Consider the following 17,575-nt stretch of genomic DNA (forward strand, 5'->3'; position numbering starts at 1 on the left):
ATATAGGCACTCCAACTTTCCTTTAGTTAATGATTATATAATATATTTATATCTAACTTTTACTTTCAGCCTACCTATATCATTATATCTAAGATGTTTATTGTAGAGGGAATACAGTCGGGTCATTTTTTAAAGAATGTGTTCTAATAATGTTGGCCTTTTACTAGCTATGTTTATACATTTTGCATTTAATATAATCATTGATATGTTTAGATTTATGTCTACCATTTTGTTACTTTTATCTCTCAAATTTTTAAAGAAGACTTTATCTATTTGAAAGAGGGAGAGTGAATGAGAGAGAACATGACCAGGGAGAGGGCGAGAAGCAGACTTCCCTCCTGAGCAGAGAGCCTGATATGAGCCTCGATCCCAGGACCCTGGGATCATGACCTGAGCTGAAGGCAGTCACTTAACTGATTGAGCCACTTAGGCGCCCCTACCATTTTATTACTTGATTTCTGTTTGCTTTCTCAGTTTTTTTAATCCCTTTCTTTTCCTTCCCTCTTTTGGGTTATTTAAATAACTTCATTATTCTATTTTCATTCAAGCTTTTTTTTTTCCTTTGTTTTAGCAATTGCCCAAGGCATTATATATAACATACTTATGTTATAACATATTTATGTTTCACTTTCTACTTAGAATCAGTATTTTATCACTTCAAGGGATATGTAGATGCCTTACCACCATATAAGTTCCCATACCCTCATACCCTCCTCCTTTATGTTGTATTAACCTATATATTGTATCTACCTATGTTGGAAAACTTAGAAGATATAATTAGAAGATATAATTCTTTGCTTTCAGTGGATTATATCCTGAACATTTTAAGTATCTTGTTATGCAGATTTGGGTCTTGTTGAAATCCTATGTAGAATGTTATTTTTGTTTAGCAAGTATTTGACCTAGTTGGATTCACACCCCAATTTCTAACCAGTCTTGTGGTTTCAATATCAGTTCTATTTCACTGTCTTTCAGTTCTACTCAGACTTACTATACATATACACTTTTCAGCGGTCAGTCTGGAACTCTGGAAGTGGCCTGTTCTGTAGAATTCTCAATATTATAGTATTCTATTTTGGGCCAGATCTGCACATATGTACATGCTTAAGGCTGAGCCCAGGTGTTTGCAAGCAACCTCATGTTTTGTTTTTCCGGGTTCCTTTCTGTCTTCAATCCTCAAGGCACTTTCTGATTCTAGAGGCCTCTTAACCTCTTTTTTTGCAGTTCTCTGGCTAGAGTGTTGGTGTTTATATACCCTATAGTGCACTTCTTCAACTGCTTCTATCTCCACACCTAAATGGTAAGAGGACAGAGAGACCAAAAAGAAAAATCAAAAGATGTTTGCCACACTCTCTGGGGACCACAGCTTCTTGCAACAAAGGGGACAATTCCCCTTCCACAGAAATGAAGGTCCTCTTACCTCTGCTTTTGTAGAATTGCATAGGGGCCAGGAAGTAAAAGAACATAGAAAGGAAAAAAATACAAGAATGTTAGGAAACTCCTTTCCCAATCTTCACAGTGAAATGAGGGGGCTACTTCTGGAACCCTCTGTCGTTACCAACATCCACTTCTGGGTTTCAGACTGCGCTGAGTCCAAGCCAAGGGATATCAGAGGAAAATAAAATCATGAAACTTTGAATTCTAGTCCTCTCCAATCATTCTGCCTTGATTTACCTCTCAAAAATCCTGAAACTGACTTTCTAAGCATGTGATCCATATTTTATAGCTGCTATGAATGGGAGAGATAGCGTGGTGTGTACTTACTCCATCTTACCTAGAACTGCAATCTGGAAATAACAGAGATAGAAAATGTAGGTATTAAACCCCAGAAGATGCCAGGATGGCTGTGAGATTTGCCCGAGGTAACATCCAGGGTTAGTAAGGAGTACTCTTCAGCGTATATTAGAGGCAAAATGACCATCATCTAAACTAGGGCACCTTTTCAGAGTGAGATTATTATAGAGGGACAACAGGTATAAACTAGGAACTGAACATATGGTCACCTTATCTAGAAAATGAAGTGGGGAAGTTATGCTCTTTTCTCATTGTATTCCACTGAGTTCAACTGTTTAATTACCATTCATCTCCTATACATAGTATATTTGTCTCAGTTGCCTACTTTATTTTTTGGTTGATTTGCATGTAAGAAGTGTAAATCAACCTTTGTCCCTAAGGTTGATTTGTCATTTTCAATGTCTCCACCAACCTAGAAAGAGTATATTCTGTAAAATGTTGGCTTAGGTAGTCCCTCCCTTGGTCTTTTCTGAGTATGTACATACCTGAGGCTCAGTGTGAGCTTCTGTTATGCTAAGAAAAAACTGTGTGCCACTGGATTGATAAGTTTTAGCAAAATTTATTTTCAAATAAAATAAACCTGGGTCAACTGGCCCAAAGAGGTTTCTGAGTCTTAGAGCTCAGTGAGCAGCTGGCAGGGAAAGCAGGGATGCTGGCCATCACCATAGCACAAGGGCACAATGACAGTGTGGATACTTACCCCACTGAGACCCTACAATGAGCCTTCCCACAAGAAACTTCCTCCAGGAATAATTTATACCTTTTAACTCATCTTTAACTTCATCACTGAAATTCCCAACAAGGATGTCGCTTGATGCCAAAGCCGCAGTGGTTTTTCTGATGTGGGAGCCTCTGTGGAAAAACCACTCAAGAGCATTTCATACAGGCTCCAAGCAGTAGCCAGACAATGATGCCTTTTCACCATTCTGAACTTGGCTGGCGTTCGGACCAGGGAATGTGACATATTACATTTGAATGAGCCCAGAAGTTGCTTGTCTTCATTGCTTAGACGAATCATTCCATTCAGACAGGGATGGCAGAGGGCGAAGATTTTATAGTCCTCTGGGAGCAAAACACTGTTGTGACTATAGTTTGAACTCTCCTAAGGAAAATGAATTTACGAGAATGAGATCCGCCTTGGTGGTCAGGAAAACTACTGGCATATTGCCCTGTTACTCAGGACTCAGCTGAGATCAGTAGGTCAGGAAGCACATGCAAGGAATGTAGCCTCAATGGCAAGCGGCTCAGACCAAAGCTCTATCCAAGCTCCATCCTTGTTGTCTTTTAAACAAAGTATACACTTCCCAGACTTGTACCTTGGCTGCTAACTCTTGTCATTGCCTTTCTACCTTGTAAGTGCTAAGCTGTTCCTTGTCTCCTCATTGGCCCAGTCATGATGACCTGCTTGGTCTCCATTTCCAGTGGACCGGAGTAAGGTGGTGTTCTTCATGCCCTGCCCAATGGCCAGCGGGACAAGGAGCAGCTGCTCCCCTGGCCTTGTGTCCAGCATAAGACTACCCCCCTTGCCCATCACAGGAAGCGCTCCTTCCTCTATTTCCTCTGCTCAGAGGGTGCGCTTCCCTCAAGGACAGAGTAGTAACTGATGGTGGCCCCATCTGCACCTGTCCCCCCCCCCCCCGGTTTCTGCCTTTCCCACTTACTTTCTTTGCTCCAGAGTCAGTAGGTGAATGTGGAGTAAGAACTTTTTTTTTTTTAACAGAAAAGCTTTAGGCAAAGTTTAAATCAGTCACTTCGAATAAAATAATATTTATTTGATTCCAAATATATATATATATATATATATATATATATATATATATATATATATCAAATAGCAGGCCTGGTAGCCGATAAACACAAAGCAAAAGTGACTATATCTGCCAATTCAGCTCAGACCGCTTGGAAAGTCTGAGAGGCATTGTGTGCTGAATGTGTGCAAGCATCTGGAGAATGTACTCGCCCTCTGTCCAGAGGCTATCGGAGGCACTATCCAGAGCTTCAGGGTTATTCCCAGGCCTGCCAGGCTTGCTCAGAGTCACAAAACACTTCCCATCTTCTATGAGCTGATCCGTGCTGTGTGTTCTGTCCATGAGTGTTCTGTCCATCCACATCTCTACTCACCAGAGACCGGGAGGAGATAGCTCAAGGTCTGCTTCACCATTTCCTAGGCTGGGAGCTCCTCCCAGTGGTTTCTGTTTCACTGAGTCATTTCCAGTGAAAAAATTCAGGGATACTTCTAAGATGGTTCCACCTGAATCCTTCCGAGTTTTTCACTGGCATATGGTAGCGTATCTGAGTCCAGAACCTGGAATTGGGAGGGACTGATTTTAAGTTTCTCCAAGTGACTGTGGGCAAAACGCGGAGAGCTCTTTTCACAAGATGAGGTAGAGACTCTGGCTCTTGGAAAGAACAGAACTTAATTAAAATTAGTTTCAGTGTTTGATCATCCAAGGCCAGATTCACTGCGGCTTGTAGTTCAAAGACACTGGGTCCACTGACATAGCTGGGGCTCAAGATAAATATTCCTCTTCTACTTTTCTTAATCACGTTCACAATGTCTTCCGCATACACTAGAAATAGAGTTCAAGAAACTGTTATCGCTAAACCTGGAGTCTCCATAACCCCGAATCTCTGAATCTCCCAGATCTACCCAGAGGGTTCCTTCCAAAGGCCCTCTTGGGGAAGGAGAAAAGCAAGCATGGTTTTCTATGCCCCCTTTTCAGTATTAGCTCTGCTGACAGTTGAAGATACATTCTGGTCTCAGGTGACTCAGATTTACATGCCTCTCTTTGTGTTCGATGTCCTCAAACACTCAATTCCTCTAGGAGCAGAGCTTGTTGGCACAAGGCAGGCTGGGATAACAGGGGGGCATGGGATGACCCAGGCTCCCTGGCGGGATGCCTCGGGAAGAGGAAGGGAGGTACGGAGTGAGATCTGCACATCTAATGAGTGGCCAGTGTCTTACCCAGTGCTGAGGGTTGTGGCCAGTAGTCTTACAAAGCAGGGGGACCACTTATTTAGGATAACAGAGATGACATCCTACAGAGGAGGCAGGAACTCTATCTGTTCAGGAAGGCCTCCCTAGGGCCCAGTCATTTTTTCCAAAGATGGATTTATTTATTTATTTTGGGGGTGGGGCAACAGAACACATCTCTGCAATACATGTTCTCCTGCGCTGTGGCCCAACCTATTCTAAGCTCATGGAACTTTCCAGAAGAGGTATATCCCAACAGAAGGAATGACAGGAAAGCCCACAGAGCACTTGTTTTCAACTGTCCATTTTGTTCTAGATCTTCTCTTGGCACACAGAACCTACCTCCTCCTGGGGCCACATCTCTTTCGAGCAAACACAAATTGTATCCATATTTGTTTTCCAGAACTTCAGGGAACAGATTCAGAGCCAGGTATTCCTCGCTCAGAGAGGAAGTGACCTCACTCCCAAAAGAGCTCCATTTTGCATAAGATACAAAAGCATCAAATACCTTTTTATCTGAGGAAGAAAAACAATTAAAAAAAAAAGTCAACCATTTACCTATGCCTCACTATCGTGGTATCTCTACACGGGCTTTGTATCCTACTTTATATGGGCAAAAGTTAAGTTTCGCCTTCCTTACTGAATTGATGTCACAATAAAAAGCATCAGCTGTGTCCGTTTCAGAATCACACTGCTGAGTGGTGTCGATTATCCGACCGGATTTGAATTCTAATTTATGACGCACTCCCGCCTTTTCACTGAGGTCAGATCAAACAACTGTGGCTTATTGATTAAATCACACATACTCGGAGGTTCCTCTGAGTTTTCTTTGCACTGCACTGTTGCTGTCTCAGGAGTTACACATCAAAGACTGTTCTGTCAAAGCGTGGTAACATCCAGCGAGCAAAGCACTGCCAAGACCCAGCACTTTGCAGAGGACAGAGCCAACAGCACAAGCACCTATTTTAGAATCCCTGTGTGTGAAAGGCTGCAATAAGATCGCCCTGGTGGACGGTTTTCAAGGTTGCATGATATATAAAGTGCTTGGTGTCCAGCTCACAGTAGGCTCGAAGGATAAATATCCTTTTCCCCTGCTTTCCAGATGGGAAATCATATTTACAAAACTCGTTTCAGGGTATCTGTAAAGTCTCATGTGCCTCTGTTGGGCAGATTATGACAAATGCACGTTGAGTACTGGGATGTGCTATGTAACTAACCAACCAAGAGAGGGAGAAAATCTCTAAAGTTCACTCTTGGGCATCGGCATCTGGACATAATTGCGTCATATTCTAGTCCTTTGCACAATGACTGGCAAATAGAAATGTTATAGTAGCAAATGATAGCCCGGGGTGAGGGGGTGGGGGGCTGATGCTACTGGGGGCTGATGCTATTGCTGAACAGGACATAAGGAGAACCCCTAGTGGATGGAAATGCCAGCAGTAGAGAAAGAAGGCAGGGCGAGGTCCAGGACACAAGAAAGGGGGATGCTGAAGAATGCTGAAGAATGGAGGCCCAGGAGGGTCATCTGCAAAGTTCCTCACTGCCAGGCAGTTGGGGGGGGGGGGGGGGGATATGGATGGGGCATGGCCAGCAGGGAAGGGCTGTGTCATTTAAATGTGTGACACGCCCTATTCACCTCTGTTCCTTCCATATCCCTGTGAAACTCCAGCAGGCTTGGATTTTTCTGTAATCTGAAAACATTAAATTTCTTTGGAAATGAAGTTAACGAATGGGAGTATTGGACTTTGCATAGGTCCTTTGCAACTTCGCCCATCTATGTGTCTCTAAAATTTGGGGTATCCAGCATTAACTTCTAAGGAAACAGCCATTTTGCTGTAAAACTAGATTGGCCACAGAAGGGCAATGAATAACCGTGCCTTAAAACCGGGTTCTGCCTCCTCAATAGGTTACTGTCTGTGCAAAGTGAAACGAGAAAGGACAAATTTAAAAGGTTAGTGATTGATTGGCTCTTTTGTACAAGCTCTAGAATCTTAAGATAAATATCATTTTAGTAAAAAAAAAAAAAAGTGTAAGTGTAAATATGATTTCCCATCTGGAAAGCAGGGGAAAAGGATATTTATCCTTCGAGCCTACTGTGAGCTGGACACCAAGCACTTTATATACCTGATATCATGCAACCTTGAAAACCGTCCACCAGGGCGTTCTTATTGCAGCCTTTCACACACAGGGATTAGTCAATGACTAAGACATTGGTTAAATAACTTGCTCAACTCGTAAAAGCTAAAGAACCAATTTAAAGAAATAATTTTCAGGTGCCTCGTTAGTGCAGTAGGTAGCGCGTCAATCTCATAAAGAAATAATTCTCAAAAAACACTCTTGGCTTAAGGATTTCTTGAATGAATAATTGGTCCAAAGAAAGGAACAATTGATGCATCCCATCACTTGTCCTTTTCCTATAGATCTGACAGCTCCTCACTGCATCTCAGTGTGGGGCAAGCGCTGACATGGGAAGTAATTAGCCTGGGAATCCAGCAGAAGGCATCCTGCCCTTTCCAAGCAAGAGAATCATTCACTAAAACTGCAAATCTTCTGATCTTAGGGACCTCTGGGGCTAGAAAAACACTGAAGCAAGCTCTTCTATTCTAATAAGTACTATGATCCCTTCTCCTGGGGAAGTGTGCATTCATTGTAATAGTACTTGGATTTTATAGACTTTCATACTTCTTGAACATTGCCACCATCTTCAAAGCCCCTCATTTTATAGATGAGGCTAATCAAGGTAATAGTTAATGGGGGCTCTCAACCAAATCGCCTGGGTCCAAATCTCCAATTCTAGCACCATGCCTGCAGTTCAGTTTTGGGCCCATGACTTCATGTCCCTGTGCCAGGCTTGCAGAATCACTGTGACAGCTCAAGCCACCAATACACCTGACTGGCATGTGCTCAGTACTCAAGAGACAATAACAGTTAGCTTCTAGTGAATGTTTACTATGTGTTAGATGCTCTTCTAAATGATTATTATGTCTTAACTCAGTGAGTGCTCAGAGCATTCACTACAAAATGGTGACTACAATCCCATTGTACAGGAGAGGAAACTAAGGCATGGGGATGTTGGGTCATATGTCATATTGCATTAGGTTGGTGAGCAGAGAGATTATTTTCGAGCCCAACATGCTCTATCTACAATAGCATCGCTGGTCAGCAAGATTCCTGGTAAATGGACTGAGAAGAAGTTGTGCCTCCACCTGCTCCCAGCTCTCCCAGGTCTGAAGCCACCAGACGTGGAAGAAGGTCTCAAAGGCTGAGTGACAGGACCTTCTCTACCAGGGAACATCCATTTCTTGAGTTTCTCCCTCTAAGTTCAGAGAGGAAAATTTAGAAGCAAGTTGGGGGTCACCTTACCCCCGAGGGTCTCATCCTTGTTCTGGTAGGTTCGGTATAGCAGGACTATTTCAATCCAGTACATGTAGAGCAGAGCAGCTGCCGTCAGCATGCCTGCCAGGGCCATGACGGTGCCAAGCAGGATGTATAGGAACACCACTGGGGGAAACATGGCAGCCATGAGCAAATGCAGAGACAGCTTTCCTGGGACAAGACCACATTCTAACCAATGCTATGCCCACCCAGCACCTTTTCTGATGCTATTATTTGATCAAAATCACTTCTCTTGGAAGCATCCTCTTGAAGCTGGAAACATGTACAATTACATCTCAAGGGCACCGTCTTGCAATGAATCGGAGACAATTCACAGGAATGGGCCATTCCTGATTGGGGTGGCCAGGGAAACTGATCATGGCCACTTTTAGTTACTTTTCTCCTATAAACTTCCCCACAACCCATTTACATCCTGTCATTGCATATTATAAATTATTTTCATGCACTGTCATCACCAGTAAAGTCTAAACTTCCTGAGGCGAGGAGCTATGCATGGCTTGGCTACATTTCGTACCCTCCACCATACCTAACACATCAGACCTTCCACACCCCTCTCCTAGCTTGAACCCCATTACGGAGCATCCACTATGGCCAAGCACAAATTACATCTCCTGTAAGCCTCAGTAGCATTCAAAACTTACATTTATTCATGTATTAATTAATTTATTAATTGAATGAATGATATCAAGCTTATCATTGAGTGTCTTCTTAAAGAAATTTCAAAACTATTTTCTACCAGGAATTTCCACTCCACCTTTAAAAGGCTGGAGTGATCTGTGATGTTACACGTGCCACCCGGAGCAATAAGCAGGGTGACTCCAATACCCGATCATCATGTTCTCTGAATTGAGAAGGCAGGAAAAGAAAACCCTAACAGGGGGCTAGGTCCTTGCATGGTACCTATTAGGTATTTGTAGACTGAATAAATGAGTAAGTGAATGAATGAATGACAGGTTTTTTTTTTTTTTTTTTTTTTAACAGAGCTCCCATACATAGGGTATTGGTTAAGACGACCAGTTCCAGATCACTGATTTGAAACTTACTAGTGATGTGTCCTTGGTCAAAGTATCAAATGGTACAAAGTATCACTTCATACAAGTGAAGTGCAGAGTGGCGACTGGCAAGTATAATTGCTGTCATCATCATTACAATTCTTTAGGAAAATTCCTCTCCTCTCAGATAAAAGCAGTTGTGTGCATGGTGTGGCAACCTTCCAGGCTTACCTGCTTGCTTTTCTTTCAGTTGGAGGGACTGGGTAGTGTTCCCGATGGAGTTCTGGGCAAAGCAAATAAGCTTCCTGCGAAGCTCCCTCTGGGTAACTTCTTTGAAGTGGATAACGCGGGCAATGACTTTATCCTTTTTGGTAGATTTTACACTAGGAAAGAAGGATGAACACCCTACTCATTCAGTAGCACAAACTGACCACCTTTTGCAATATTTGGCATTTATATTAGCTGCCAAACAGTTTGGCTTTCAGAAGAGCTAGGGGATCAAAGAGTAAAGGGAGATGCCCAAAGAACATAAGACTGACCATCTGATCACGGGGTATCATTTTGTGATTATTGAATTTGCTAGGCATCATTTTATGCATTTATACCAGGATTTAATTTTTGGCAGGCCTCATCTGACCTTTATTACTCTAAGCATTTCCCTTGAAAACAGACAGTAAAGGGGTGCTTGGCGGCTCAGTGGGTTAAGCCTCTGCCTTAGGCTCAGGTCATGATCTCAGGGTCCTGGGATGGAGCCCTGCGTTGGGCTCTCTGCTCAGCAGGGATCCGGCTTCCCCCTGCCTTTCTGCCTACTTGTGATCTCTCTCTGCCTTTCTGTCAAATAAATAAATAAATAAACAAACAAACAAACAAATAAAATATTAAATAAATAAATAAATAAAAATTTTTAGAGAAAGAAAACAGACAGTAAAAATACTTTAAGAATAAAAATGACTATTCATTCACTTCCACCAGGGGTTTATCATGTATCTGTGCTCACTCTTTTGAACACTGAATGTGGACTATTGAGTCTCCTTCATGCCTCACCTCACAGGAGCCCCCATGAGGTAAGAGTATGAACACCCCCAACTTGGGCACCTGACTTGGTCACCAACACTAACAGTAGGTAGATGACAGTTTAAGGTCACTCTGCTTGCAAGTGGCAGCCTGAGTCCTGGGCCTAATGCCATTCTGCCCCATCCAGGAAGTTGTAAGTCTCAGTATTTATTCACAGTCTGAGTTCTCTAAAGTTGCCAATCTATAGTCTGTCTTTACATGAAGGGATACTGTTTATATGGATGGGGTTTTTAGGCTGTGTTGCTTGGACCCTGCAATACCAACTCATATTCACTGAATGCTTCCTACTGGTCAGGCGAGCATGTCACCTCTACTATATCAGCTCCCTACCAGGATCTTGGAAAGTGGACATAAGTGTCCATAGATTACAGGTGGTGGAATGGAGTCTTGCAGGGGTCAAAGGTCACATTGCCAATAGGTGAGAAACAGATATTCGAACCTGAGCGCTTTTGTAACTTCTCTTGTCTTAGAAGTTCTTGCTAAATTCTGTTATTGTTATCAAAATTTGTTCTTTACTTTTTGTAGTAACATGTACTTTTCAAAATATTACATTTGTTCACTGAAATGTTTTAAGAATCAGAAGGAAGTGCTTAATGAGTAGACTATTACTTGGGAACAGATTTTGGAAAAACAAGAGACTCTTTTTTAGTGACAGTCCTGACTGATTAGATCCAAACACTGAATCCTTCCAGGGACCAGAGTTCAGCTTCATGAGGTGCTGGATAGCTCTGAATAGCTAGAGTTCTTCTTTCTATTAAGCCAAACTGTCTTCCCAGTAAATTCTGTCCACTAATCGGGGTTCTGTGCTCCAGAGAGCAACAAACTAAGTCTAGTTTCCATAAAACGTAAGGACTACAAGACAGATATCCCATCTCTTAATCCTCTTTTCCATTTGGATTGCTTCAACTGTTCCTCGCTTCACATCTTTTTGGTCAGACCCATTATTGTGCGTTTTCCTCCAGATACATCACAGACTGTTAATAACTGAAGATTTGGATGCCTGAACCCACCACTACTCTAAATGGAAGGCTCTGGGGAAATGGGGTAAGGGGAGGGCAGCATTCTTTCCCATTGGCTGGACGTGTTACTTCTATTCAGGCAGCCTGGGTGGGTATGCCTGTCTGCTTGTCAGCCTGATGTGTAAAGCTGCATCAAACTGTTGCTACAAACTGAGGTTTACAAATATTCACAAAGCTTAGATATTTTGTGGCTTATCATAAACTGCTGTTTAAAATGAACCTGGGGGTACCTGGGTGGTTCAGGGGGTTAAGCCTCTGCCTTCAGCTCAGGCCATGATCTCAGGGTCCTGGGTCCTACATCAGGCTCTCTGCTCAGCAGGGAGCCTGCTTCCCCCTCTCTCTCTACCTGCTTCTCTGCCTGCTTGTGATCACTCTCTCTGTGTGTGTGTGTGTGTGTGTGTCAAAAATAAATAAATAAATAAAAGTCTTCTTAAAAATTTTTAAAAATAATAAAATAAAATGAACCTGAACTTGCATTTCCATGCTTTTCTATTCACCACTAGTGGGCGCTAGTGGCCACACTGTCAACTCGGCCTGCCGGCTCACCTCTGGGTCTACATTTATTTTTATTAACAGTTAATGTTATATTTGTTTCAGGGGTACAGGTCTGTGAATCATCAGTCTTACACAATTCACAGCACTCACCATAGCACATACCCTCCCCAGCGTCCATCCCCCAGCGCCCCATCCCTCCAGCATTTTTAAGGTTTCCAAAGGTGAAAGCATTTAGTATGGATTAGAAATAATAATAGTCTGCTAATTTCCTTCTTACCTGATCTCCTCAGATGTTGGGACTTCCCACTCCCGGTCAGAATCTTTAATGTACCATTTTATTACAGGCATAAAGTCCTTTTGGTAGCCAAATCGTGCCGTGCAGTTAAGAGTTAAAGGCTTTCCTGAAAATGAAGGTGACGCAAAAAATAGGAAGTCCGTGAGAACGCTTTGTCCTCAGGAGGAACACTCCACCTCAAGATCATTCATGACTGCAGTCATGTTTGTAGGTAAAAATCAGGCGTGCCAGGGGCAACCAAACCTAGCTGTTTCTCATCTGGAAACAAACAAGAATGGGCAATACTTGTATCTCAAACTTGCAGCTATATGGTCATAGCACTAAGAATTCTGATGTGGTTGGAGGATAGACACGGGGAAAATGAGGAGTCCCCTCAGGGACCAGCCTGTTCTTCTAACGCTGCTGCTGTTCAGTACGAGGTGTGTCAACAAAGAACATTTTACTGCAGACCAGTATTTGCATATTAAATTAAAATTGTGAGGGGCACCTGGGTGGCTCAGTGGGTTAAAGCCTCTGCCTTCTGCTCAGGTCATGATCTCAGGGTCCTGGGATAGAGCCTGGCATCGGGCTCTCTGCTGAGCAGGGAGCCTGCTTACCCCTCTCTCTGCCTGCCTCTCTGCCTACTTGTGATCTCTGTCAAATAAATTAAAAATAAAATAAAATAAAATTGTGAGGTTATACTAATGTGTTTAAAGAAGAAATTATTTAGATATCCATCAATTTCCTGAACAATGCACTAAGGTAGGGATGCGTATTATTACATTATCCTCTTTCTAGCCATTTTTTCCGTAAGGGCTATCCAGATACATTCTGCCTCAAACCCAAATTTTCACCTTAAAAAAAAAAATCATCTTTGCATCTTAATAATGTCCCCCCCCCATGCCCTGTAATTCTTCAAAATTCACTGGAACCATATGTAGCTTGGCTATTTTTGAATTATTAATTTTTTTTTCTTTCCTCCTTCCTTGCATTCTTGTGATGCTGCTGGTTTTGCAAATTCCATTTCCATAATCAGGACACACTGATACTGCCATCTAGCGGTCTTTTACCATAGTACCTATTTTGCCATTTATAATTATAAATATTTTAGCATTTAAAAGAGCGCTTATTTTATTGGAATAGCCAGTACTTGGTTTTAAATTGAGCAGTTCTTATTTTACTGTGTGCGAAAATGTAGATGTTATTGAAGTTGATAAAATACAAAGAGACCAATAGGAAAGTCACTTAGCCCTCTACCCAAAAGAAGACGCTACTTGGGAATATGAGGGGATGTAGCGTTCCTCTATAATTATCTTAAAGGCCACATCAAACACCCTGTTTGTAAAGATTCATGCTATTCAAGTTGGTAAATTGGTTAAACTTACAGACTCACCAATGGACCTAATAATATATGTAACACCTGCTTCTGGGATGAGTAAGGAAGAATCTAAAACCTATTGATCATGTCCACTGCACCAGCCACTTAAGATACATTAGCCTATATTTCTTGATTCATCCAGATGAGGTCAGTTTTCTTCTTTTTACAGATTTAAAATCTGAAGCTTAGAAAGAATAAGTAACTCCGTAAGGTCACAAAAGTAGCCATATGCTGAGCCAAGATTCATACTCAATTCTGTTCTATTTCAAATATCAAGCCTCAGGATGCTTGGGTGACTCATTCGGTAAAACGTCTGCCTTTAGCTCAGCTCATGATCCCAGGGTTCTGGGATCGAGTCCCGCCATGGGCTTCTTCCTCAGTGGGGAGCCTGCTTTTCCCTCTCCTTCTCTGCCTGACACTCCCCCAGCTTGTGTTGTCTTTCTCCCTTTTTCTCTGACAAATAAAATCTTTTTAAAAAATCCCGAGGGCGCCTGGGTGGCTCAGTGGGTTAAGCCGCTGCCTTCAGCTCAGGTCATGATCTCAGGTTCCTGGGATCGAGTCCCGCATCGGGATCTCTGCTCAGCAGGGAGCCTGCTTCCCTCTCTCTCTCTCTGCCTGCCTATCTGTCTACTGTGAACTCTCTCTGTCAATAAATAAATAAAATCTTGAAAAAAAAAAATCCCGAGACTCTTTTCCTTATACCACACTTAGACCTGCTCCTAGAAGCACAGTGTCATTCAATGGCGATAACACAACCCACCTTACCAAGTTCTACTTCCAGCGTGTCCTTGATGGGATCCAGAATATCTGGTTTGTGACTAGTGTCTTTCACTAAAAGAGGAAAATAGAAATTATTATGTGCACTGGGAAATCTGAAAGCCTGCTCGCTGAAGATATGCATACAAAGGGGTACTTTGATCTCAATGCTTTGGGGCTCCCTCTTCAATTTCGAGTCATATTCTATAAGGCTAGGGACTTAGGTTTCCACGTGAAAAACAGTCCTCAGGGGCGCCTGGGTGGCTCAGTGGGTTAAAGCCTCTGCCTTCGGCTCAGGTCATGATCCCAGAGTCCTGGGATCGAGCCCTGAATCTGGTTCTCTACTCCTAGGGGAGCCTGCTCCCTCCCTCTCTCTGCCTGCCTCTCTGCCTACTTGTGATCTCTGTCTGTCAAGTAAATTAATAAAATCTTTAAAAAAAAAAGGAGTCTCCAAAAACGACCATGACATCAGTCCGCAGGTGTTAGCAAAAGGTGCATTTTCTTCCACACCAGTCCTGCTCAACCATTGCAGACCTGAGCCCCCATTCCTGTCTTCTCCTACAAGATTACTTTTTAGCACCATCTGGCTGAGTAATTCAGAAGAAGGACACACCTGAGAAAATGCCCACGTCAGCCAGCCTGGACTCCACCCCCTCCATCACCCAGTTCGTGATTTACTTCAAAATAAAGGTGAGTCTGGCCCCGCATTACTCATTTATCCCTCAACTTCCTGCCCCAAACTGTCAAATAGAGCGCCATGGTCAAACATCCTCTTGACTACGTCCTATCTCCTGATAAAGGAAAACTCATCACCTCTGCTCAAACATTGTCCTCTTACTTCTCAGGGACTTTTTCCCTCAAAGATTCCAGCTCTCCCTCGTATATTTGCCCTATTCTCTCTCTCTCTCTCTCTCCTCCTCCTCCTCTCCCACCACTTCTTCCCATTGGCATTTATCCATGCTCAGTCTATCTTAAACTTTTTTTTTTTTAAAGATTTTGTTTATTTATTTGACAGAGAGAGATCACAAGTAGGCAGAGAGGCAGGCAGAGAGAGGAAGGGAAGCAGGCACCCTGCTGAGCAGAGAGCCTGACATGGGGCTCGATCCCAGGACCCTGAGATCATGACCTGAGCTGAAGGCAGAGGCTTTCACCCACTGAGCCACCCAGGCGCCCCAGTCTCTCTATCTTAAAACAGAGAAAAATCCCTTTACCTCATTTCCCTGCTGCATTCATTCTCCTTCTCTATGCTCATCATTCTTTCACTTCCGGTGGAGTTCAATGCCTGCCCCCATCACTCTACAGATACTGCTTTGGCTCAAGACCCCAGTGACCTCCTGGCACCTAATTCCATTGGTCACAACGGAGTTTTTCTTCAGTTTTATTTCCCAGTACCCTTGGGCACTGCTGGGCACCATCTCTTGGAACCCTCTCGTCTTTTGCTTCCCTGCTTCTCTACTCTCGCATTGACCTTCTGCCTCTCTGCTCACTTCGCAGTGTGTTTGGGGGCTCCACTTTCTGTGTGGTTCTCATGCATATCAGTTTTCTTCCTTGCTCTCTGCTGTGCTGTTGACTCTCTAGGCCTCTTCCCTACAAAAAGTCTTGAACCTTGAAATGATCTCTCTCCCAGGTCATCAATTTCACTTCCTTTACAGCTCTTCTCCCCATCCTTCCACCAGTCCCCAGTCACTTATGTAAATAATGACTGCCCTCTTCCCAGACCCTACGATGCACCGAGACACAGCTTCACTCCCTCTGCCCGGAGATACTTTAGTCACTCGCCCTGAAGCAGTTTCCCTCAGTGCTCACACCCCTGCTCTAGCTCCTCTAGGAATCCCACCCTTCTTCCCAACCCCTCCAAGTATTGCAATCCTCCCGGCCTCCATTCGAGGCCCTCTTCTCTCTGGACTCACTCCCTTGGTGACCCAACTTGTGACAATTTGAATGTGATCCAGGACTAAGCCTTTCCTGGGGGATGGAATCTAGGTTAATGAGAAAATTAATGTTTTCGTGCATTTAAGGCTTCCTATGACTACCAGTATAGGATTATAATTTTTTTTTTCAAAAAAGGAAACCATGACTAAGCCAAAGGAATTTACTTTAATTGGGATAATGGGGTTTCAAATCCCAGATCTTGATATGAAAATCTCTCTTACCGATGGTTGTCACTTGAACAACAGCTCTGACTGTTCGTGAACTTGTGTTAACCGACTCCGTGTAATCACATACATATGTGCCTTCCTGTTCTTCGTAAACTTCATCCACCAGGATTGAGTTGCTCCTTTCTTCAGGGAGTAGCTTTCCATTCTAATCCAAGGGACGAGAAAAATAAATAACCTTCTTTAGCCAAATAATTGTTATTAATATTAGTCACAACAATAGAAAAAATTCACAAATGAGAGCATCACCTAAGCTATGAAGAGCTTCTGTTCAGAAGCTATACTTGTAAGATTCTCATTGGCTCATGAGAGGCATTTTTATTTTATTTTTTAAAAGATTTTATTTATTTATTTGACAGAGAGAGACACAGAGAGAGAGGGAACAAGTAGGGGGAGCAGGAGAGAAAGAAGCAGGCTTCCTGCTGAGCAGGGAGCCTGATGCGGGCCTCGATCCCTGAACCCTGAGATCATGACCTGAGCCGAAGGCAGCCGCTTAAAGGCTGAGCCACCCAGGTGCCCCAATAGGCATTTTTAAATACGATTACCTTATCCATTGAGATGGAGGCATCAAAGCCGACTGATACACAAACTTACTTAGCCTAGTATTTCCCAAAGCATGACTTCAGGCCTCTGAGAATATTCTAGAAAACTCATAGTGCTTTAAGGAGTTGATACCTCGATGATTTTTTTTTAAACTGTGTGTATTTATATTTATGGAAACTGACAATAGTTTTTTTGTGTGTGTATGGGGCTAATATAAAGTTTCTTCTCTAAATAGATTTAACTCATAAAAGGTGAAATTTAAATTAAAAGTATTAAGTAAATAACTAAACAGGTGTATACAGATATGACAAAGAATAATTGATGAGTGAGAAACAAAGAACTCATGAAGGACCCAAACAGTTATGAACATTTCTTTCCCTTATTTAGCATATCCATCAGGGATGCTCTTCTAAGGTCTGAAGTTCTCCCGCATCTGAACTTACCATGCCTTCCTGCTCTCATTTCTTGCTACTGCCTTTCCACCTACTAGCCATTTCCTAAATAACCATGTACTTTTTAAAAGATTTTATTTATTTATTTGACAGAGATCACAAGTAGGCAGAGAGGCAGGCAGAGAGAGAGGAGGAAGCAGGCTCCCCACTGAGCAGAGAACCTGATGTGGTGCTTGATCTCAGGACCCTGAGATCGTGACCTGAGCTGAAGGCAGAAACTTTAACCCACTGAGCCACCCAGGTGCCCCAATAACCATGTTCTTTCTCCATTC

General features: G+C 42.8%; 1 protein-coding gene across 4 annotated transcripts in view; it reads right to left on the reverse strand.

Annotated features, from left to right (window-relative positions):
- Positions 1 to 2,337: 2,337 nt before the first annotated feature.
- LOC101678455 (interleukin 18 receptor accessory protein) overlaps positions 2,338 to 17,575 on the reverse strand; it is a 38,724-nt gene continuing 23,486 nt past the window's right edge. The window contains exons 6-12 of one of the 4 annotated variants that reach the window (XM_045077628.1): positions 16,306 to 16,456; positions 14,162 to 14,227; positions 12,022 to 12,145; positions 9,388 to 9,539; positions 8,132 to 8,269; positions 5,111 to 5,284; positions 2,338 to 4,099 (exon numbers count right to left, since the gene is read on the reverse strand). In XM_045077628.1, coding sequence (XP_044933563.1) covers positions 4,065 to 4,099; positions 5,111 to 5,284; positions 8,132 to 8,269; positions 9,388 to 9,539; positions 12,022 to 12,145; positions 14,162 to 14,227; positions 16,306 to 16,456 — 840 coding nt within the window. In that variant the 3' untranslated portion in view covers positions 2,338 to 4,064. Of the gene's footprint in view, positions 4,365 to 5,110; positions 5,285 to 8,131; positions 8,270 to 9,387; positions 9,540 to 12,021; positions 12,146 to 14,161; positions 14,228 to 16,305; positions 16,457 to 17,575 lie in introns of all 4 variants that reach the window. The other 3 variants (XM_045077626.1, XM_013056394.2, XM_045077627.1) reach the window with 3 other exon arrangements.

Source organism: Mustela putorius, unplaced genomic scaffold (assembly GCF_011764305.1).
Source record: "Mustela putorius furo isolate JIRA1106 unplaced genomic scaffold, ASM1176430v1.1 tig00000224_pilon_pilon_pilon, whole genome shotgun sequence".
Classification (NCBI taxonomy): domain Eukaryota; kingdom Metazoa; phylum Chordata; class Mammalia; order Carnivora; family Mustelidae; genus Mustela; species Mustela putorius.